The 25,566-nt window shown below is 39.8% G+C and overlaps 1 protein-coding gene across 3 annotated transcripts in view; it reads left to right on the top strand.

Annotated features, from left to right (window-relative positions):
• The window catches only part of LOC119654890 (ras-related protein Rab6), an 81,572-nt gene that overhangs the window by 38,138 nt on the left and 17,868 nt on the right, over positions 1–25,566 (top strand). For all 3 annotated transcript variants that reach the window (XM_038060508.1, XM_038060506.1, XM_038060507.1), the window contains exons 2-3: positions 8,765–8,823; positions 16,003–16,162. In XM_038060508.1, the coding sequence (XP_037916436.1) occupies positions 8,794–8,823; positions 16,003–16,162 (190 nt within the window). In that variant the 5' untranslated portion in view covers positions 8,765–8,793. The remainder of the gene's footprint in view (positions 1–8,764; positions 8,824–16,002; positions 16,163–25,566) is intronic.

Raw genomic sequence — 25,566 nt, 5'->3', positions numbered from 1 at the left:
TAAAAATGGGGTATTTTAATATTATCAAGGCAAATTTTGACTTGTCAACCTCATCCGCGGAGGGGTATGGATAAGGTATTCAATAGGAAGAAGACAGCCATTCCTTTCTCGCCCTGCTAGAAACTTGTAGCGATCCCTACCCTACATCACCTCAAAATGGAGCTATTTTCACTTCGTTTATAACCTTATTGTTAATCGTCAGGGTTGCACAGGTGGATCGCTCCATCTAACTCCACGTTTTAATGTACACTAATTTTTATGTATTCCTTGGCAATTGAATGCACGAGTCTATTGCCTATTTGGATCTCACAATCTGCAAATGGAATGGAATGCGGCATAATTTAGTTGATGTTTATGTTTACAGAAATAAATAAAAACAATTCGGGAAACCAAAAGCTAGACGCTTTAGGTATGAACAACTTTGTTAATTTTTAAGTAAGATAATATTGGGTTACACGATGATTCTACTTATATATAGCTCGTACTGTATATACTTTGAATATACCCGATATTCAATTCGACATGATACTGACATTTTATGTCGTGGGCAAATTTAACGTACCATAACTTTGTTAATAAGATAACTTTGTTAATAAGATAAGATTTCCTCCAAATTTTCCAGTATAGTGTCCCTTATTAAAGCCTACCTTACTACTAAACTTAACTTAAATGCATATACATAACAGGCTACGTATAAATTGGATAGTTCTCCACTCAAATATACTCACACAAGAAGCAGTATTATATTATTGAATTACAAATAGTAAAGGAAAGATAAAGCCAGGTTCCTTATTAAATTACATATAGTGAACTGAAGGTAAAGGCAGGTTCCTTGATTTGAAAAAATACGTCAAGGGAAGGGTCTCTATATTCTTTTATATCTGTCTAAATTTTTGGAACAGTTTTGGAATGAATGTGCACATTCGTGAGGCAGTTTAGTTTAGTACGTCTTGTTTACTCGAAGAAACAATTTGGAATACCGGGAGCTGGACGCTTCAGGTATAAAGGTTTTGTTTTTGTGGTTATCTTGTGTGAGAAATTTGCCATTTATATATAATCCCAATTCAAAATATTCCTTAATATACATATGTATTTCCAAACTCCAATTCTGCGTTCATATGAGTTCACTTTATATGATGATGACATCATACACGTTTTAAAGTGCGATCAATTCACATGAAATACACAATTTTGATCTTCTATAACTTTACTAATAATAGTTGTATTTTTGTTAAACTTTCCAGAATTATGGATTATGTTATTACTTATAACCGTACCAAATTGTACTGCTAGAATAAACTTAAGGCGGGTTTTCGGCTAAATTTATAAAATATGGTATTATTTTATTATTAATTTCATTTAAACAGACATCAGAATGGGATATATTTTGGTTTTGAGAGCGAGATTTGTTATATTTTTGGGGCACGCATTTTGAGCCCTCACTCCCTTATGTTTCACTTAGTATTAATATCATCAGTTTCGAAAGGTACTAACTGAGTCCTTTCATTTGATACCTGGCATGACAATAGTCTGAAAAAAAGTACATCCCACTTTCATATGTATAGGCGGCTCCTCCCCTAAAACTCAACACTAAATGACGCCACTTGCAATATGGATATATGGATTCACAGACCACACTTTCTCTTCGCAATTTCCGAGTAAATCGGATGTGATAGACAAACAGACGGGCAGAAAGACATCGAAGCGGTTCTAATAAGATTTTATTTTACACAACACCTTAAAAAGATATAAGTGTCGCGCAGCTATTACTAACATAGCTCGAATGTTTCCGTATGTTGTTCGGTATTTTCATGCGTTCGTATATTGTATGTAAATATAATATAATACAACATTTTTACCAATAAATATGGTTTTTATTTTTGTTAAATGAAAACTGTCAGATAATATTTTAATTCGCGCATTTTATATGTGAAACAATAGAAGAGGTGACAAGAGCTGAATTGACGTAAAACATACACGAAACAAAATATTTAATATAATACTACTAGCCCCAAATTAGTTTTATAATAAAACTAAACCCGGCTTTGATACCATGGACGTGAGATACGCTCAACGGCGAGCAGTTTCTTCAACACCCTTGATATTGCATCTCTTGGTGCATATTTTTATTCCTTACTCCTAAAAAAACAACCAATGGAGATTTGTAATACGACAACTCGTAGAAGAATTAGCTAGGAATGGTAATGATTGAAGGCCAAGCCTCAAATGAACAAGTTATGCGAAATCCACCAACGAAATTATAGTAGAGGTTACTGCTGCCAATCTACTGCGAGGTAACACTGGCAGAAGGGTTGTAGTAAGATCATGCTCCATTTGCAGTAAGCAACGTATTTGCGCTCATATGGCAAAAATAACCAAATGTTTTGATTCATCAGCATCATCAACCGCGCAACAACAGGTATCCGGTCTAGGCCTGCCTTAATAAGGAACTCCAGACACCCCGGTTTTGCACCGAGTTGCACCAGTTCGGGATATCGAAAAGCTGTCTGGCGTCCTGACCTACACTATCGCTCCAGTTCAGGCAGGGTTTGCCTCCGTCTTCTTTTTATACCATAGATATTGCCCTCATAAACATTCCTGGCTGAATTATATAGGCTACGGAATCGTCCGCCCTATGTAAGGGGCCAGAAATTGCCATCATGTACTTCGTCTTGCATTCATTAATGTGCAGCCCAAGATTTCGCGTGGCCTGCTTGACCTGGATGAAGGTAGATTATACATCTCGGGTTGTTTTTCCCATGATGTCGATATCGTCAGCGTAAGCCAGTAGTTGGGTGGACTTGAAGAGGATGGTGCCTCTCGCATTTACATCGGCATCGTGAATCACTTTCTCCAGGGCCAGGTTAAAGAGGAGGCATGATAGGGCATCCCTTTGTCGTAGACCACTGCTGATACCGAATGGTCTTGAGAGTGATCCTGCTGCTTTTATCTGGCCTCGCACATGGTTTGGATCAGCTTAGTTAGTCTTGTAAATTTTGTCGGTTTACCGAATTCTCTCATGACCGTGTACAGTTTTGCCCTGGCTGTATTATCATAGGCGGCTTTAAAGTCGATGAAAAGATGATGCAACTCATGGCCATATTCCAACCGTTGTCGCTTGCCACAGAGAGAAAATCTGATCTGTTGCTGATTTGCCTGGAGTGAAGTCTCTTTGGTATAGGCCAGTGATATTCTGGGCGTATGGGGCTATCCGGCCTAACGAGATAGCGGAGAATATGTTATAAATGGTACTCAGCAACGTGATACCTCTATAATTGCTGCACTGTGTGATATCTCCCTTTTTATGTATGGGGCGGATAATGCCTCGTTGCCAGTCGTTTGGCATTCATTCGCTGTCCCATATTTGGAGCATCAGTTGATGAACCGCTTGGTGTAATTGGTCGCCTTCATATTGAACCAATTCGGCTGTAATTCCATCGGTTCCTGGCGACTTATGGTTTTTAAGCCGATGAATTGTGTGAACTGTTTCTTCTACGCTATTTGTCCGTCGCCTTCAGTGGGCGGGACGTCCAACTCGCCGATATTTTGGTTGTTGAGCAGTTCATCAAAATATTCAACCCGTCGCTCCAATATGCCCATTATGTCAGAAATCAGATTTGCCTCTTTGTCTCGGCAGGATGAGCATCGGGGTATATAAGGCTTAATCATGCGCGCCTGGTGCGGTTGCTCCCTGTACTTTTTTAGTTCACAGACTTGTTGGTTCTCTCAGGCTTCCTTCTTCTCCGCTCGACGGAGTTCGTGATAAGTCTCTGCGCGTGCCCGCGATCTTTGAGAATGTAACATTACTCGGTATGCGGCACTCTTCCGTTCCTTTGCTCGCTTACATTCATCGTCAAACCAGCCTTTCCGAGTCTTTTTGCGACTGAGGCCAAGTATGTTTGTAGCCGTATTTATGATAACCTTCTTCAGGTGATTGTGAAGATCATTTGTTGATGCTTCATCTCCAGGACCTCTGTTGACTGCTGTTATTGCGGCATCCATTTCGCTCTTATATTTGTTGCGGAGGACTATGTTGTGAATGGCTTCAGTATTCACTTTCACCTGATTGTCAGAGGGGATTGTAGGTGGTGTCGTAATACGAGCTCAGAGCACTATGCCAGCGAGATAGTGGTCCGCTCAACTGCTTCGTAGAAGGTATCCTTCTCCGACTCTCCTCTGTAGGGGCGTGAATGTTTATGACGCTTATATTCCTAAACTTGCCTCGCAAACGCAGTGTCCATAGCCTTTCACTTATATTTTCAAAACCGATAACAGCAGGTTTCATTTTTTGGCTGACTAAGAAATCTTCTGCGAGCACATGGTTTACTGGATGGTCGCTATATTATATGGTGTGGCGGCTCTTCTCCAGTCCAGTCCATCGTATCTCTTGCAACGCTGTTACATCAGTCTTATATTGGGACAGGGTATCGGCTAGCTGCTCAGCAGCATCCGGTCTGTACAAGGAGCGCACGTTCCATGAGAAAATGCGCAAATCGTTAATCCGTTGTCGTTGCCGGGTTCGTCTTTTTCAAATCCATCCTGCCCAAGGCTCCTTCCGTGGCTTCGTAACATCGGTTTTCCGTGTAGGGTTGTCAGCCTTACGCAACTCCCAACACGGAGGACCAGTTGGTACAATTTGTCCGTTTTTTAGGCGCGTTAGACTCGCCTTCATCCTTCCCCGTCTGCAGTTTTGCATGAAGAAAGAACTCCCAGCGATCACCACGTGGAGGTCGAGGTAGGATTTGATAGTAGAGTTATTGGTGTTGGTTCAGCAGGCCTTCCCCAGGTTTTATGCTCCACCGCGGGTACCAATCCACGTTTCGCCCTGGGACCTATACTACCCTTTGATCGCCAAAAGTGTTCAGATTACTATGTTGAAGTTGTTCATTTGAAATTTAATCAACCCAGGGTACCCTGACAAGTGTTGGCGAGTGCTTGGCTTCACCAAAGCATGCTTAAGAAAGGACGGGAAAGGAGTCAATACAGTCTGAATGGCCATGTAACACCCACTCAAAGAATTCTCTGCTTGTCGTAAAAGGCAACTAAAAGGGCTACACATTTGTGGGCTAGCAACCTATAGAAACGTTATCCATGCCTCGCATAAAAACGGATTTTTTCGTGAAGACTTTTGACTATCGCATCAGGACACTATTTTTTTTTCTTTTGTATGTGAGTATGCTTCTCGATAACGATATCAAGAGACCTCGGAAGGCTCGCTTTCTCCAACTTGAGCGAGAGCTGCAACTTTCTTCTTTCCTTTTCTTCAGCCTTTGTCCCGTTCACAAGCGGGGTCGGCTCGTCGTGATCGGCTTCGTCATTTGGCTCTATCGAATGCCTGATCTGGGTGCAATCTCGAGGCTTTCAAATCCCTATTCAGCGTATCAAGCCACCGTTGCTTAGGTCTGCCTTTTGGACGTTTACCATCGACTTCGATGTTCAGACCAATCTTTGCAAGTGAATACTCGTTTGCACGAATTGCGTGACCATACCATCGAAGACGCCTCTCTCGCAACTTTTCCACGATCGGTTCAACTCCATAACGATCGTGGATATCCTCATTTCGGATGTGATCTAAACGTGTGACGCCACTAGTCCAACGTAGCATCTTCGTCTCCATTACTGCAAGACGCCGTTCATTGTCTTTTATGGTCAGCCAACACTCAGAACCATAGAGAGCGACTGGACGGACGACATTGCGGTAAATTTTAGATTTGAGACTTTCGTTGATACGTCGATCACAAAGGACACCAGTTGTGGAACGCCACTTCATCCAGGTTGCGTTATTGCGTGAAGCAATTTCATAACGCAGCTCTCCATTGGCTGATAGCGTTGACCCGAGGTATTTAAATCGCTCAGTTCTGGGCAGATCACTGCGCTGACAGTGATTGTGCCTGTTTCATGGGGATCGGTCGTCAAAAATTCAGTTTTGTTTAAATTCAATCTGAGACCGTGTTGCATGAGGCGATCATTCCATTTTTGAACAAGTTGCTCGAGATCATTTTTGCTATCAGATGCTAGGAAAACATTATCTGCATAAAGCAGTGTGTAGGGCGCTGGACGTTGGATATCCCGTGTGACGGTGTCCATAACAAGGACAAAGAGGAGTGGTGAGAGGGCACTTCCTTGATGAACTCCAACAGAGACACGAAGCGGTTTTGATACACCCGCCATACTTCGAACTTTACTTTTCGGATCGTGGTAGAGCAATTGAACCCAGCGCACGAGTTCTTCTGGCACGAAGTGTTGTCGTAAAGCATACCAGATGAGTTCGTGTGGTACACGGTCAAACGCTTTCTCTAGATCCAGAAAGGCAATGCAAAGAGGGCGATGCTTCTCACGGTGTTTCTCCATGAGTAACCGCGCAACGTGTATTGCGTCAGTAGTTCCGCAGTTCTTGACAAATCCGGCTTGATTCACGGCTATTTCAACGATTTCGCGAATACGGTTGTCAAGAATGCGTTCAAAAATCTTCATGGTATGGGAAAGTAACCGGATCGGACGGTAATTTGAACATTCTGCTGGGTTACCTTTCTTTTTCCATATTGGAACAGTGGTACTTTCTTGCCAGTCAGATGGATGTCTTCCTTCGTGAATAACCCGGTTAAAGAATTCACTGAGCCACAGTGTTGGGTCCCAGCTCTTCGTTTTCCAGAGCTCAGATGCGATGTCGTCAGGTCCTGTTGCTTTCCCCGATTTCATTTGTTTTATTGCCTCCTCGACTTCAGTTGCGCTGACTGGTGAAACTGCTCCAAATGTCGGCAATGATTGTGGAAGTGGAGGATGAGCAAATTCTTCAGTTGAAATCTGCTCGAAGTATTCTCGCCATCTATCCGTTGCGGCTCGACGGTTGGTTAGCAAAGTACCGTTCTTGTCATTAACACAACAGAAGTGTTCGATATCCTGTGTGCGTTCATCACGGCTTTTAGCAAGTCGATACAGATCTCTCTCGCCATCCCGAGTGTCCAGTTTATCGTAAAGATTTTTGAAATGGTTCGCTCGGGTGACAGCGACCGCTTTCTTTGCTTCCCGGTTGGCATTCTTATAAATTTGCCAATTAGCAGGCGTTTTATCTTCGAGAAATTTGTGGTAGAGGCGTTTCTTTTCACGTACCTTCATTTCAACATCATTATTCCAAAGCCAAGTATCTCGGTTGATGTACCGCTTACCCGGCATGGTGACCCCGAGGGTTGCAGAGGCCGCTTTGTGGATCGTGTCTTTCATTTGGTTCTATGATTCTTCCACATTCGTAATGGTTGGCAATCGTATGAGTGAGACCGTTTCTTCTTTCTTCTCACCAAATCGCCACCATTTAATGTGAGGCGGGCCAGTGCGTTCCTCACGCCGTTTTATCGGTGGCTTAATTCGCAGGACAGCAATCAACGGCCGATGTTGAGGTGCGATGGTCTCATAGGGAACGACTTTGCAATCAGTGACAGTGGTAAAATGTTGGCGTCTTATGAGAATATAGTCGATTTGCGTTTTATTGTTCCCACTATAAAATGTGGGAAGATGAGACAATCGTTTGATGAACCATGTATTCATAAGTACAAGGTCATGAGTGTCCGCAAAATCGATTATACGTTCGCCACCTTCATTGCGCGCTCCGAACCCCTTTCCCCCATGGCACCTGTTACCGTCTGCCTTTTCACCCACATGACCATTAAGGTCGCCGGCAATGATTATGTAATCGTCAGCAGGCACGTGACAAGTCTTTTCATCGAGAAGTTGCCAGAAGGCATCTCTCTCGGCATCAGGTCGGCCTGCCTGTGGTGCATACGCGGTGAAGAAGTGAATAGTGCGATCAGCTGATATAATGGTGACCTTCATCAGCCGATCATCAAATCGTTCGACTTCTTTAATGGCATCACGGAAACCCTCTGAGATGGCAATGCCAACACCATATGGAGTGTGTGGGTTACCAAAATAGAGAAGTTTGTAGCCATTTTTACCGCGTTCGCGTTCAATGTCGCAGCTTTTGGAACCAGACCATCGGGTTTCTTGCAGAGCGCAGATGTCAATGCACCTTTTCCGAAGGGCTCTTGCGAGTTCCTCCGTCTTTCCAGTTAGGGTACCAACATTTAGCGTGCAGACACGTATTTGTTTTGTTCGTTGTGTGCGGACTAACTTGCTTACGTCCTGACGCCGTCCATGCAACGTTGCAAGGTAAACAATACCTGGTTAAGCAGATCTCTGCAGCTTCTACCGCTTCGTCATTAAGGCTTTCGCTCGGCATTAGGTGAACTATCTTGCCAATAGAATGGCATATGCTTTGAGTAATCAGCCCGTGGGTATTATGAGCATTGGGCCGCAATTAAGAACCGTCTTTTTTGGATGCTACTCAGGTCGGCAGCTCATTGAGAAATGAATGGAAGGGATTGAAGCAGCTATTGATTGCTGCTAGTAGTGGCAAGCGTTGTGCGCTGAGCGGCGATATCGTGAGAAATCCTAGGAAATTCATGATTCAGTCATTAATTTTGCCAACAGACAAGTTTTATTTAGTCTTCCAGATCATTTATCCTTTCTGAAATTTTGTCACTGAATGGTTTGCACCATCCGCACCACGTCTAACTATAACACTATTCTTGCTCATCAAACTTATAGAAATACGTAATCAGACTCTTTTAAAAAAATGCCAGAATCGAATTTAATTCAAATACGAAATTCCATCAATAATTTTACCAACATTTTCCAACCAATGCATACACACAATTTTTAAAGAAATGACAGCAAATGTTTAATCTTTTCAATTTTTTTCTTTTTACAGTTGGGAAAACATCATTAATCACAAGATTTATGTACGATAGTTTCGATAACACGTATCAGGTAAGTTCGCTTCAAGTTCAATTAATTTCTTGTAGGTGGAGTTCGATTATCCTCTCATATATATATCCACTTTCTATAAACGTTCGTGTATAAGGATTGTGGTCAGAATGAGATCATATTTTATCAAACTTAATTTCATTTCGTGTGTCTAAAAGTCATGTTAATAAATAATGATTCAATATCGAAACGAGTTCTCCCAGATGAATTTTGTGGTCATGGCCAATTCCTACTAGAAGTAGATTGAGAAATTTTGACATGGTCACAGTCGATTCCAAGAAAGGGGTGTCATGGGGGCTTGGAAGTGGGGTTTCGATCCGCCGTCCTATTTGCTTTATGTAGCATTCATTGCAAAAAAAGTTACTAAAAGGTATTAGATCTTCAATCTTTTCCGTGGAATAATTTGATATTTGATACGATAAATCACAATAGCATTAGCCATTCTATTTGTCAAATAAATTTATTCCTAACTGATGGCATGAATAATAATAATAAAAAAAAAAACAAGGTAAAAAATGAAAATAGGGGATGAATCTAAATGAGTTATTTATTGTTCATAAATACAACTTTATAAATCACCACCATTTTGCTGATTTTATCTAACATACTGTGGGTTTCAGAAATTACAGCCATTTTCTTCATCTTCATTCCATCCTCCCCTTAACCATTGGGGTCTGTGTTGAAAAGTTCTTAGCAATAATTCATTTATATCCTTTCCATTTCTAATAGCGCAGCACAAAAAATCGTATCAAGTTGGCTTTCAAATAGTGCATCCTGCTGACTCTTCTCCTCCTTCGATGCTATAAAATTAAAAATTGAAACGAAAACTTCAACAATATCCTCTCACTACAGTCGCTAACTGTTCCACATTTTGCTATCAACGAATGGAAAGAAACGAAGAAATGAAATGTTGAACAAGTTCATGGTACTCGTATGTATGTCCTGACGTTGCCTTCCCAAATAGGAGAAAGAAATGTACGATACTGCTCAACCTAAAGTTCCGCTGACACGATATAGGATTACGAAATGATGAGGTTGAGTCACGAGTCCTCCCCACGAAACATAGATACTGGATCCCTATTCCTGAATACGTGGAGCTAGCTTTCTAGGAGCAACCATTTTCAATTCAGTATTTTAATATAGAACTATCATTCTACTTTTCCCGGGGAAGCGAGGGGCATGGATGCCAATGTATGATGCATACATTTTTCCCTGAAGCTTAGTACATCCTCCCATAATTTATGCTATTTTATTGATTCGACCGATGTTTCGTGGAAGTGGGTTGAAAAATAGGTTGGGGCTAGACGTTATATGAGTAATATGATGTTCAATTGCTGTAATTTTTTTGGCGTCTGAATTTATGGAAGGTGCCCAAGTTCAAGTGAAGTTAACAGTAATTGCTACATTTATGGTGGAGCAAGGGCTATTTTGGATTTTTGTAATTCACACTGGAAAAGAAACCGAATACATGAAAATTACACCTAATTGAAAGCACTATCACTGCTTTTATGGTATGTGCTAACTATTAGCTTCACAATAATTTCAGTGAAATATGGAAGATGGAACAGAATTGTCACTTCCCTGATAAAAAACAATCAATGAAGAGTAAAGGTATTTAATAACTGCCAACAAAAATTGTATATATACATTAACATTGTAGTATATATACAGTTTTTAAGGGTTTGTCTGTCTGTCACACGCATTTTTCTCCAAAACGGCTAAACCGATCCGAACGAAATTTGGTCGACAGATGGGAACTATGAAATCCCACGCATACAGCGAGTGGCATAAATTTAGATAGAGTTTAAAGGGGGGCTCCCCATACATGCAAAGGGGGGATTCAAAAAATTTTTTCACCGGATCGTCGTGTAGGGTATCAAATGAAAAGTCTCGATTTGTACTTTCCGAAACTGACATTAGTTTTGGTGTGAATTGCAAAGGGCGTGAGTAAGGAGTCAAAAAGTACGCACTTAAAGTGAGACAGGACTCGACAGGACGGGAATTTTGTACCAGCATAGATGGCAATATTTCCTATATACATGCTAAATTTCGTTGAAATCTGGCCATTAACGCCAAAGTTATAGCAGTTCAATTTCGCGCGAATTTACTGCTTCCAAAGCCATGCAAATAAGATGCTGACGTCATAATTAACGGGAATAATTGACATTCGCGTGAAATATGAAAGTCGCATTTATGAAGAATCTACTTATCTGCAGCCCTTTTTAAGGTTTTGTGTAAAACACTTAGGTGAAATCTGATCTTCGAGAGATGTCCCATTCCGGTATCTGCTCAAATAAATTTACCAATTATTAGAAATTATTTATCAACTATTAGAAATTGACTAAAAAACTCCCCTTAAGTTCATTCTAGGTGTACTAAATTTTGCACCGACATAGAGGTCTCATGCATACACATGACAAGTTCCATGAAAATCCAACTATTAGTGTCAAGTTAAAGAAGTTCAAACTTATCAATTTCGTGTGAATTAACAGCATCCTAAGCCATACAAATAAGATGCTGACGTCATAATTAACGACAATAATTGACATTTGAGTGAAATATTAAAATTCCCTTCAAGAAGAATTTAATTCTCCCTAGCCTTTTTTTAAATTTATTGTTGGTTAACTTCTTGGCATTTGTTAATAATATTAAACTCAGAGTGTGAAGCGTATGATGTTGAATATTATCAATACCGAGCTTTCCATCAAAGGATTTATTTAAATCGCTTTCTGGAAAATAGAGGGCAATGGAATTTTAGGTCGGCTCGTCGTGATCGGTTTCGTCATTTTATTTCATCAAATGCCTGATCAGGATGTAATCGCGAGAGCTTTAAATCCCCATCCAGTGTATCAAGCCACCATTGTTTTGGCCGGCTTTTTGGTTGCTTACCATTGACTTCGATGTTCTGACCAATACTGGTTGTTGAATTCTTGTTAGCGTGAATTATCTGACCACAACATTCAAAACGCCTCTCTCGCAGTTTTTCCACGATCGGTGCAAACCCATATCGATCGCGGATATTCTCATTCCAGACGTGATCAAAACGTGTCACGTCATCAGTGCAATGCAACATCTCGTCCCCATTACCGCAAGACGCCGTTCATTATCTTTTATAGTCGGCCAACACTCAGAGCGGCAGACGGACGACATTGCAGTAAATTTTAGATTTGGGATGTGCGCTGATACGTCGATTACAAAGAACACCAGTGGGGGAATGCCACGTTGCGCTCATTCGTGAAACAATTTCATTACGCAGTTCTCCATTGGCTGATAGCATTGACTCGAAATATTTAAATCGCTGAGTTCTGGCAATGGCAATAACCTGCCCTTCGAGATATTTAAATCGCTCAGTTCTGGCAATGGCAGTAACCTGCCCAGAACTGAGCGATTTCAATATCTCGGGGCAATGCTATAAGCTAATGGAGAACTACGTTATGCTCCTCACATAGGGAAACACAAAACCTTTTATACCTGAAGCGTCAAGCTTCCGGTTTCCCGACTTGTTCTTTATAAAAATGCCATTACTATCGAATCTTGGCTAAATTCTGCAACTCTTGCCTGGATGTTCCTGCTCTCCAAATGTTTAAATTCAATTTGCTTGATTATTCTTTATGAATAGAATTCACGTTAATATATGAGACGTAATCTGGATTTTTGCGGTAATATTTTTTTTTCTGAAAGCAAGCAGGAGATGCTATGGTTGGAATGTCAAATTTAGACATGTTTTTTAATCATCTAAATAAAGATACACACGCGAATTGTCCATTGTATATTTATTAATGGCTTGAGCGTACGTAACACTTTTTCAGCCCGATATCATCGCTCATTATTAAGTATGCGACAATTTACCCACCCATCTCCAAAAAAAATGTGTTTTTCGGGTGCCATGCTAGAGGCCGCTCTGCCCATTTTGTAGAAGAATAAACGGAGTTTTAACGTGTTGAGTATACCACGGTTCGCAAGCTAGGATTATCAAAAAATATCGTAAGATAAACTGCAAGGTGAATTGCAATTATCGTATTTTGCGAACCGTTCTGAATAAGCCGTGAACATTTCAAAGAATTTCATTGGATAGGTTCCGGGCTATGGTGGCACAAATATTTTATACAATATCTGGATGCAATTCGATTTCCCAGACCCGACACACCAGATGACCCCTTAAGTTATTAAGGAGTCGATATCTCTGGAGGCTGGTTGGTACTTTAAAGTTGTCTATATATGCCTCCCGTTTGGCTCTTACATCCTTATGCATTCTGTCTTACTCGCATCGCATCGTCAAAAGCTAGGGGGTTTACTGTTAAGTACATCCAAAATTTTGCTTCGCTGAAATGATTACAAGTTTTTTAGGCTTGCTTTTCAGCCGTACATAGATCCAAATCGCTCAATACATTTGCCACGTATAAGATATTCTCTATATTCGTTCTAATTTCAGAAATTTATGAAAAACGCTTTCCCACTTATTCAATGTCAGCGCCAAAAAGTAAAGAACGAACAACATCGAATCGTACTGGTCAGACGAAAACAATGAAGATAGGAGACTACAACTTTGAGACCGTTAAAAATTTCTCCTATCTAAGGTCGAAAATCACAACCGGTAACAGTCATGACGATGAAATCCGCGCAAGTTTGCTGACTGTCAACAGACCCTATTTCATCTTACAAAGACTGTTTCGCTCGAAACGTCTCACCATAGGGTAAAAGCTCTTACTGTACAAGACTTTCATCTTGCCAGTCCTTATGTATTTTTCGGAAATCTGGATTCTTAGCAAAAAAAAATTGAGAACTCTTGGCCACGTTCGAGAGAAGAATCCTCCGAAGAATTTTTGGCCCCCTACATGAGGATGGACGGTTCCGTAGCCTAAATAACGACGAAATCTATTAGCGATACCGCGACTGTCTGGTTGTGGATAAAATCCGACTCAACAGGTTGCGGTGGGCGGGTCACTTAATCCGTATAGATGAGGATGTTTCAGCTCGGAAAGTCTATAAGGGCAATACCTATGGTAGAAAAAGAAGGCAAAGCAGACCCTGCCTGAGATGGAGTGATGGCGTAGCTCAGGACTCCAGACAGCTTTTAAGGATATCGAATTTGTGGGCCTCGACGCAAAATCTGAATGTCTGGAGTTCCTTATTAAGCCAGACCTAGACTGAATACCGGTTGTTGCGCCGTTGATGATGATTCCTTTTAACTATGTAATGTCGATCAAGTCCATAACCGGCAAAAATTTTATTATGCTCCCTATTTCATGTATTTCAATTTGGCATCTGGTGCTAAGTATTCTTCCAGTTGCCTTAGCATACCTTGCACAAGTGCCGGATACTGTCCCAAAAGATATCTGAAGGTCACTCTACTCACAGAGCCTACAGACATTGTCGGTAGATATCCTTAGCTTCCTCAGATGATAAGTTGGCCGGAGTGTTCCTACTATAATGCGAAACCTCTTCCTGATGTTAAAGTATTCCCATACCAGTTTAAAGTACACCGAAATACTTTAATAGTCGCTTGGCTTTCGGTTAGAATAACAACGTTCTGCCCCCCGTAGCACTATTCGAAGTTGAAAATTGCACATCCAATGACCTCGCTCACTCTGCTGTAAGGGATCCGTCAGAGCACCAGATAATCGATGCCACCTTTTCAGTTGGTTTAGAAGCTTACGCAGTAGATAGATTCATTTTTAATTTTATGGGTTCCGCTGAGACTATATACAAACAAGTCGAAAAATCGAAAGCTAGACGCTTCAGGTAAGAAAGGTTCTGTGTATTTCTTTTATAAAAACATTTGAGTGGAAATTTGTCCCATTAGTACCTAGCACGTAATATATGCATTTATTATGTGAGAATATCCACTTTCGCGTTCATCCACGATGGCTTCCTCTGAGATGGTTCAAATTGCACATTTCAACTGACCCATTTTTCAGGGTTTTCCTACAACTTTTCGATATTAAATTTGATAGCTGGTCGAACTGCTTTTGTTCTCAACGGAAGCAGTCGATATCTCGCTCTAAAGCCCGCTTATCAATTACGCCGGAAAGTCCGCATTTAATCGGCGGCCATAACGTGGATGGAATGCAGTTGGTCGATCAGTTTTGACTGTTTAGGTGGCCGGTTATCGAATGAAAAATGATTCAGCCAACGGGTTAGACTTGTTTGTTTAGGGTATGAGAAGATTTCATGTATGTTTAGACTGTGAGCGAGAATTTTATAGACATCTTTATCGCTAGTGAACATTTTTGATAAATGCTCACACACAAAAATATTTCAAATTCTCGTCTCAAGTTCTTCCACGTACAGAGTTGGACTAATGATGTTGCGGCTTCCAGTTCAACTGGCGGCCGAGTGCATTGAAGGCTCGTCCGGCGTAACTAGCAGCCGAACTGAACATGGATAGCCGGCTTAACTTTAGATTTGAAAATGATTCCATTCGTTGCCATCTTCTGAACCTGCATGACCTCCAGTATCTTATTGAATTATTCCGCAAGACATACGCTATGGTGGGCCAGTACTTTTTCTTTCATCCTCCATTACATTGGAATGCTCTGTTTATTCGAAATTCTCAATATCGCGCGCCTTAATAATTTCGTTGTCTAGATCGCCAACACATGCATTATACATTTTTTCAATGACTTCTCTAGGAGAGGTAGTGCACATTCTTAGTATCAAATTCAAAGATTCTTTCCTATTGGCCTAATATCCTTTCTTTTTGCTTCCTAGTTTCATGGTAATCACTTCCGCTATAAAGAACTCACCGCTGATCCTTTCTGGTTCGCTGCTTTTCAGTGCTCAGGGGATACTGTCGCGGTGGTGGGAGTAAGATTTGACAGTTGGGGTGTCAGTGTTAGGACAATGTGTATCACTCAGATTTCTATTGAGAAATACAGTGCCGAATATCTACTAACCTACCGTAATCTACTTATACGTACTACCTCTTGTTCTAAGTGTGCTGCATATGTAATTTTTCAGCGTGTGAAGACCAAAATAGTGCAGAATTTACATAGAAAAATTTAAAATTACAAGATTTAGGGGTGCAAAGTAATGAAAATTCAAAGAAAATGAATGCCATTTAGAGAAGATTTATATACATATGCATATTTGAATGTTTCCATATTTTTACTTTTTTGTAATTTTCTTTTCAGTACATAGTAGTTATCACCATTATTAATTCTTCCTTATTTTTACTTACAGGCTACAATAGGTATAGATTTTCTCTCAAAAACCATGTACTTAGAAGATCGAACAGTGCGACTTCAATTATGGGATACTGCCGGTCAGGAACGATTTCGTTCACTGATTCCTTCATATATTCGTGATTCAACAGTGGCTGTTGTTGTTTATGATATTACAAGTAAGTATATAATCAAGTTGAAGCTGATGACTATACATAAAAACATTCAATCCAATTTTGAGACTAAAATAGTTATCATAAACAACGATAAACATCGTTCCCCTTGCCTTCTATTTTTTATCAAATACCAAAGACTTCTCTAGGGATAAGTGCTGGTGGGAGCAACGTTCTAATAAATGTGGAATAATTTTCCAAAAATATTCGAATATTTTACAAAAATTTTCGTTGGGAACTTTTCAACAAAGACAAAATATTTTGCTTTTGGGTGCTAATACATAGTAGTATTTTTGTGAAAAACGAACATGTTTTAAAGAAAATTTGAATGAAAAGAAAACAAGATTTTATCCAAAGAAAGAAAGGTTTGTGGTGGCTTTCAGCTAGAGAAACACCACCATTTTTGTTCAGAGAAATAATATTTTGTTGACCAATAAAAACTTTTTTTTATTTCGGCAAATATTATGTAAAAAAAACCTCTTCTGGCAATCCAATCAATATCAGACTGCAGCCCGTATCTATATCAAAGTTTTAACTAGTTATTAAAATTGTAAAGAGGAGACAGAAAATATAAGATGGTAATGGCTTTCTTTTGTCAATCCACAAAATGAGAAGAATCGAGGCATGAAAAATGCTTGTATGGATTGTTTTTCGACTCAATTCCTACCTCATTTAAAAAAAACACATTGAAAATGTCGACCATAAAGTAGGGAAGTGGCAGACTTCCGGCTAAAACACTCCCCGCTGTTTCTAGGCATTAGCCTGAAATCGTTTGGCACATTACATTGTTTGTAACGACTGCATAACAAGTCAACTCGAAATTTTTTCGTCTCATTTTAGTTGATGATGGTTTTTAGTTAATCTATACACGTAGTTCATCATTCATTGAGGAGAGCATAACTCGTTGTTCACAGAGCCTTCTCTCAGCTTTCTCTCTTCTCCATAACCATATCCGTGCCAACCGGCCTCACATGTCCTCATTCTGTAGCATGACTTCTGGATGAGGATCCACCTTTGACAGGAGAATATAGGATGGTAGGCATTACCAGCCACCCATTTGCAGTGAATACAGTCGAACGACTGTTGTGGAAGTAAGACCGGAAATATTAGGCTATGAACAATTGCGCCGTGCCTTCGTCTAAACCATGGCCGCACATCTCCGAAGAGTTGTTCACTGTCTCAAGATCATTGGCATGCGCTTCTTATCTTCATCAACTTTTCTGAGGTATATATAATACGAGGCCATTCAAAAAATAATGACAAAAATGCTGTACACACACACGGGGCTAAATCTGGACTGTAGGAAGGGTTGCAGTTTTGATGCCGTGTCTATTTAGAATCTCGACTACAGCATGATCGGCGTGGGGCATTGTCGTGCGTTTTCTCTGAAATGACGCAACCTTATCGGCGCCTCGATTCATCTTGGATTTTTTAGAGGTGGAGACAATGCTATTTTCAACTGAAAACTTTGTTGTTCTAGTCCAAAATCATAGTTTTGCATCGCCATTTACAATTCTATCCATTAATTCGTCCGACTCTCCACCGAACCGCAATAATAAGTCTTGACATACGGAAACACGATGTTGTTTTTGCTCTGATGTCAACAGACGCGGAACCCATCTGCAACAAACTCCTCGCATGGCCAAGTCGTTGTATAATTGAAAACATGCTTTCAATTGAAGTGCTTAAGTACTCGGCAAGCTCCCTAACAGTAATACGTCGGTTTTTGCAGACAATAACTTCACCAGGGACACCTTGCAAACTGCTCGTCTGTGATGTTCTCTTACCTGCTTCACCACATTGTATTTGACATATATGCACCCTTTCTATTTTCGCCGAGTTTTACTAAATATTTCATATTGCAACGTTGCTCCAATTTAATTCCGGAAGGCGAGTAATAAACAGGTATTACGAATATGCCACGTACGTCCAATCAGTGAACCAATCGTCTTGAAACTGCAAGTATAAATGGCTAAAAGAATGATGAACGCAACTGTATGCAGCTAACCGAACCGAAATTTCTTACCTGCGATTATTATCACTACTTTTTGAACAGCCTAAATCCCCGCTCTGCAGCAAGTAGACCTATCAATTGATGATAACAGGAGCCATTATCATCAATTGGCTTGTTATATATATGTTTACTAAGGATACCAACCCATATCCGGAACTGTGGAGATGAACAGATTGAATCGCGCTCATTAGCAAGAGATTCTTACTCGACACGGAGTTCCGATATGGCTTTTATCCGACACGAATCACAAACATTCGGGCTGCTGTCTGGCCGCGGTGTGCCAGTTCTGCTCGAAGGAGTTCATCTTAAAGAATACCAACATACTAAGAGGGCAATATGCTGACGGAAATTTAGGATCTCCTCTGCCTATGCTTTTCAGCACTAACATGAACAAATTTCAAAACTTTACTGCTATCGAAACGTCACCAACGCCTCAAATAGGGACTCATCTTTCGCTGAAGACTTTTGGCTATTGAAAATGGACTATGCTGGATTTCTGGAATGAGTGCACGCATCTCGACAACAGTATCAAGGGTCCCCAGAATGCATGCTTTCTTCAACTCACTTCCAATGATTTAACCTGGACCTTCTGGACATAAGCGAAGTGCGCTTTCTGACTTCGGAGACGGTGTCTGACAGGATTCCAACTACAAGATTCAGGTCCATGTTAAGCATCATAATTGTACAGTGCTATGCACCAACGGAGTAGATAAGGATGCTTTATATGATCGCGAACATGTGATGGGGAAGCAGGGTCTTCTGCAGCTTCCAGGGGCTCGAAAAAGACCACCATCTGATGATCGTGTATCCTGAGTAACCCCCCTCCGAATATCGATTAGCACTGGGGCGTCACTAAAAATATTCCTTTCTCGAGTGCTATTCAGGTCGTCGGCCACGTCCCGAAGGGTGGCTGGTTGACTGCGAAATCATGAAAGCGGATCGATAAATGAAAGGGACTGAAGGTTCTTTTGATCGCTATGAACGATAGCGGTCTTGACCCGCTCGAACTCCGATACCGATCAAAATCTTGGGTTGAACTTCCCAAGTTTACACCAAGGTAAAAGGGAATTTGTTATTGAGTTGGTCAGAGGCAAGTGTTTTGTTCTTTGTATGGTCGTATACCTTTCGCTGTTCTTGTGAAGAATCACGTTAAGGTTCAACTCCTCATCCACGATGACAAGATGTGGAAGAAGATGTGGAAAGGCAACTTCACCACGATTCTTAATCGTATGACATCCGGTGAAATTCTGACTCTTGAGGATGAAATAGTTAGTCGTCGTAGCATGCGGACGCGGGCTGTTCCTCCAAACTGAGGGAAAATCATGTCGGCCATCAATGCACTTAAACGGAGTAATGCCGCTTTGCTTGACGGTCCCCTCGTAGAGTCATTTATCGCTGTACCTGCGTCTGGAGTACTCTTCGCAGTAGGGGCACTCCGTTGAAACTAATATCTATTATCAGAGCGACATATAATAACACAAAATGTCACGTGCTGTACTGATGGAAAATCTCCGAGAAATTTGAGGGCAAAGCGGAGTCAATCAGAGTTTCATCTTGTCACTCATACTATTTCTTCTTGTTATCTGTGATATTCTTGATGCTGCCCGCTCCCGAAGACGTGGAGGAGTTCAATGGACGATGACATATTTCCTTAAACAGCTGGACTACGCTCATGATATCTGTTTGCTCGTTCACCGACCTCATGGACCTTGACCAAATGTCTCTGAATTTGAAAAGAGAGGCAAGCAGAGTTGGACTGAAGAAAAACACCAACAAAACCAAGGTTCTCAATTTAACGGGTTATCATACTCTCCCTATCTGCATTAATATGCAGAGTATCGAATGCGTCGATCAATTTGTATACCTAGGACCGTAGACAGCGGCACTGAACGGATATTGCTCGACTCATGAAAAGCGCAGTGGAATCTACTCTCCTAAGTTGGCGGACTGCCCTAGCGCACTTGGCGCACAACAGAAGAGGAAAAGTGTGGACAACTTGGGAGGTCCTAGGGGAGCTGAAGTGCATTTCAGGTGGTTGACGCGCTACAGCCATCAAGAGCTAAATGACAACTATACACATACATCTAGGGTCACCTTGGGTTAACTACCCAAGCTGGTGGAAATCATGAAAGATGTTTGAAATAATTAAGACTTGCTTTTTTTATTCGCTAGTGATATTTATTAAGCTTGAAAATACCGATATTTCGGGAACTAATTGTTCCCTTCTTCAGTGTTAACAAGTCCTGTCCTTAATAACACGAGCGAATAGAAAACAGCAAGTCATAAATATTTCAAATAATTTAATCGCTAGAAACACCGCCAAATTATACTTACTTAAAGATGTTTACTGGTTAAAACTTGTTTTATACTTCCAGAATCTCCTCTTCGGGAGAATAATTTACACATTATTTTCGATAAAAATGCATAAGCGATTATTGCCGTCATATTCTCTGCTTTCCTGCATTTCAATTTGTGGCCTCAGTCGCATGATCTTTGGCACTCTCATTACGTACTTTTGGCGCATTCAAGAAACTTTAGACCCGCATTAAAGGCGTGAAAGATGTCAGAAAGCATTTTGCTCTTATCTGAGGGATTTGCAACTATTAAGAGATGCCAAAAATCTTTTATTGAATGACGGTTTTTTTCAACATCGCGAGAATAGCTTCTCACTTTTCGTGGTACTGGGGACGATTATTGCCGACCATAAGAGTGGTATAAATTTAACTTATGTATATTATCCATTCTGTGGATGAAACGACTATGAATTGTGTATTCTAGAAAATGGAATTCATTTGTTGGAATTATCTATATAATATCCGTTAATTTTTAAAAAGTAACATTGAAGAATTTTCTTCTGCTTTCATTTGAAAATTATTAGTGATAGAGATCCCAACACATAAACTTGAAAAGAATTTTATCAAAAACAAAATGACTTCAAGTGATCTGAAATAATTGAAAAAAAAAACAAATATTAGTCATTTCTTTGACGAAAGTCAATTGTATTCTTTATCATAATTCTTATCAAAATATGTCGGCTTTTTAGGGCCCAACCGCTAACGAGATTATCAGCTATTTTAGATTAGGTTGGAGTCATTTTAATTGCTGATTCATTCCATTGACGTTCTAGATATACACCTGAACTTTCTACGATATTCGGCTTAATGCCTAGTTCATATATCATTGTTGCAACTGGGGGTACTTTATCTTTTGATTTGTTGCCAGATAACCTGTATACTGTAAAATGTAAAATGTCTTCGCAATAAGTTGTATACAGTCCATTAAATACATTGGTGTTCAGATGTTGAAAGATAGTTCGTAACAGAGGGATAATCATGGCCATATTTCCTACACAATTATGATTTCATATACCCAGAAGCATGAAATCTTGATGCCATTAAAACATTTCTATGCCAAGGTACACTACTCCCGGAAGGCATACTCGTAAAAATAGTTACCATATTGCTCCGTAAGGTTAACCCTTAATAGATCACATATTCAAATGGCTTTGAGCCCCCTATCCCAATAGTTTTCGATTATCGAAAATACGTACATTATACAACATTGATAGCAACGTTTCACAGTATTTGGAACTGCTTCATATTTTGGGTTGATTGATATTATGAAGGTGTATACTTATGTATGAAAAAGTTTTTGTAAGATTGAGAGAAGGATTACACACGTCGTGATTGGGAAATCGTGAGCATATTTGCATAAAAAGTTACAAATGCTAAATGAAAGATAGTTTTCATTTCTAAATTCAATTAGTTCAAGTGACTAAGAGTTTATTTAGTATCAAATTAACAATTGTTGATTTAGTATCAATTCAACAATTGTTGCCTTAAGCTGTATTCATACTAACCAGCACATGTCGTAGCAGATAAATCAAAGAGAAAAGTATTCGTATAGGCGCCGTATAAAAAGGAATAACCCTAGACCAATTAAATCAATGTACCATTGTCCATTTTCAACATGAAAGCTAAACTTTTTTTTTACAAATTGAATGCAAAACAATTTACAGTATTGTCACAAATATGCACGAGACGCAGAAGAAATTATTCATTTTAACATGTTAATACAGCAATGTACAGCCATTTGGAACCTCAGTGAAATGTTCATACTTTCAGACACTTAGCGTTTACAGCATATAGCGTAACCAGCATTGCAAAAATATTTTTTCCGATAATTCTGACTGGTGATGTACAGTATCTGTACGGATACGCCACGCTTACCGCTTGTAAATATGAATACATACTCGCATAGTAAATAAATGAATACTTTTGTGTACTGGGGAGATGCGTACTGGTAAGAATAAATAAAACTTTACTTTTGTTGCTGCGGGAAAAGGGACCACAAAAATAATTTGCGAAAAACAAAAACTCGTAAGAAGATAGAATCAACCTCAAACGCAAACCGAAAAAGTCAAATATGTATCTTTAGTGCTAGGCATCTGAGGAATGATTTGAACTGTTCCCGATCTATCGCTATTTACTGAAAATGTTTTTTTTTACAAATGAGGGAAGCGGCATTTCCTTTTTTTTTTGCCTTTATAGTAATTATTGTGATCGGCGTATCAATTCCATCCGCCTTTGTACGGAGACAAGATCACACTGCATGTAGATATTGTGCAGATTAATAATAATCAAATCATGATCTAAGGCTGATTTTCAAAATGTGAAATGGCGTGTTAAGAAGTCGATAAGCAGAACAACGTAAAACAAGTATTATCTTATCTAATTCCTTAAATATTAGTCATCCTTACGGTATTAAGTGTGAGTTTGAACAGATGAAGAAAAAGCTAATCATTACAATACAGTTTCAAGGGCAATTTCCGTAATTATCTTACTTTCCTTTATGAAAGTATGGTAGATTCCACAGTGTTAGTGACGTAATATATTTAAGCTCTGAATATCGTCAATAAATTTAGATTAGTTGAAGAAAAAGAAGAGAAAGTTTCTACCCAATTGGTTTGGTCCTTAGACTCAGAACCCCTCAATTTCCTAAAAAAATTAGATCTGTCTTGGCCGGGTTATGACTGAACTTTACTTGACAGTTTTTGTCAGGAATATAATTCATATTCACGTCGTTTCTTATGGATTAGGGATAGACAACACCGGGTAACCACTCTGACCACGCTGCCCCCAGGGCAATGGTGAGGCAACGTCTGTGTTTCCTCTGCCCTGGATAAAACCACAAGTCGTCTATATTGGGATAATTGGTTTCCCATTTTCGGATTGATTTCTAGTTTCAGAATTCAGCATTGATGAATTGTATCAAATGAAGAAACCTGATTGATTTCTCAATCATCAAGGGAAAGCCGATAACATTCGAAGGGGTCCCCTTGAGAAAAAGGAAAATTAACGAAAGGGGCAATCAGAACCGATTTCGTCTTCAAGAATCTTGTATCAAATTGTGGAATAAATATATCACCAATGGAATACAGTTATCCAGAATGGATGGAAAGTATTTCGGGAAGACTTACTAACTGAAAGAATGGTTGTACTGACATTAAGTAAGAAATTTTATAAAACATACAAGATAAATATTCCTAAAACGAAGATAAATATACCTTACCTCCTCTACTTTCTGATTCCATTTACGCATAAACAAGTCCGGGGATATAAAGTAATATATAAAGCAGCATTCATGAGAGGCAAAATTACCTAGAAGCTAAGAGGTAGAGGCAGATATAAATGGAGACCTTCTTGCATTTGTTTTTTTGTACAATTTACCAAGTAATTACGAAAACTTTCTATATATAAGCGAGTAACGTGATTCTTTCTCCAATAACAAATTACCGAAAATCAGAGTTGTCTAAAAAGCTAGAGGGAACATACGGAGAAGAAACTAGCGTGAATTGGGCCCAAAGTTTTTGAAACACTATGGCGCCGGCATGGGATCATAGAAAGAAATGGGGGAAGGATGGCGGCGAAAACAAACAGATAGAGAGCTTAGCAACGCTGGTTAAAAACAAAGCAAATGGAGGGATGCTTGTAGAACGCCAGCTGCGTCCCCACTCAACTGGCTCAAAATTTTCAAGCAGCTCAACCGCACAAGTAAAAAGGCAGAGAAACGTCTACCTCTCTTCCTTAAACGATAAAAAGTATAATTAGAATAAACTTAAAAACATTTTATATGTACGTTCCAAGTTTAAGAACAAATTTGCTTTCCGTGGTGATGATTATCGCAAAGTAGATTAAGATACTGTTTTGTAGGAATCGTACTATTATACAATGTAGGAGACAAAACACCAAAAAGAAAATTGGGGATTGGAAGGAGAACCTATTTTACCTCCGAGAAATAAGCCTGCCCCACGAAACGGAAAAATAACATGCCGAGTTTGGTTCAAAGCTTCAAACCTGTAGCGAATTTACAAAGTATGGATATAAAGCAAACAAACCATTTTGTGTGTAGTTTGGATATGTTCTCTGATGAAAATATGATTCCGAATGAAGGAACTCATCCACAGGTCGACATTGATTGCCAACAAGAAATCATTGAGGTAATCAATACCGAAAGCAGTACTATACCATCTACATCAAACATCTCACAGAACGATGGCGCTAAAAAGCCGACCGAAACCGTTTTTGCCCAATGTCTCTTGACAGGGCCTGGCCAAAAGGGCCATCCACAAAAACATTGCAACTTGACGCCCGCGGAATTGCACTTAAAGAAGACAAGAGGATTGATCAGAAGTGTTGATTTAATAGGCATTAGCAAGGCCAAATGAGGATGAATTGAAAGAAAACTCTCCAAGAGTGCATCAACCATCTAAAGCGCATTCAGACTATACTTAAGAACAAATTCCACGTTGATGAGAATCTGGAACGAAAAAAGCTCGTTTGGATGCAGACACTAAAGTCTACATTAAATCGCTAGGAAAAAATATATATAATATATAAATATATTCGCTTCATGAACGAAAAAAATGCAAAAGGATTGGTCCAACCGTGCAAGCCTTCGCTAATTAGGCCGTCAATAAGACTCTTAATTTGACGGATTTCTTCAATCCATTGGAGTTTTTATGAGTGGCTAGGGTGAAGTCAGCGGGCTAAACTGCAAGTGACTAACATATTTCATGTAATATTCTGGGCAAGGGGCACAAAAAGCTCTGTGAAGGACACCTCAAAAACATTAAGGTTGCAAACATTATCCTATGAGTAACGTTATCATATTTGACAGACTGTTAAGCCGTCCATCAAATCGTCACAAAGTTTAAAACGGATGCATACGACGCTCAAATATCTTGGATGTCGTAGAGATGGCAAAAAGCCCAGACGACCAGTTAGAGTAGACAAGACGCTAAAAGAGTCGTCGAATTGATGCTATTACATAGTAATCACAATTATGGTGAGGAAACCACACTAAACAAGCATGTTTAAGGATATTACGAAGAACT

This window comes from Hermetia illucens, chromosome 4, assembly GCF_905115235.1.
Source record: "Hermetia illucens chromosome 4, iHerIll2.2.curated.20191125, whole genome shotgun sequence".
Classification (NCBI taxonomy): domain Eukaryota; kingdom Metazoa; phylum Arthropoda; class Insecta; order Diptera; family Stratiomyidae; genus Hermetia; species Hermetia illucens.
Note: the sequence above shows the minus strand (reverse complement) of the source record. Positions and strands in the feature narration are given on the sequence as shown.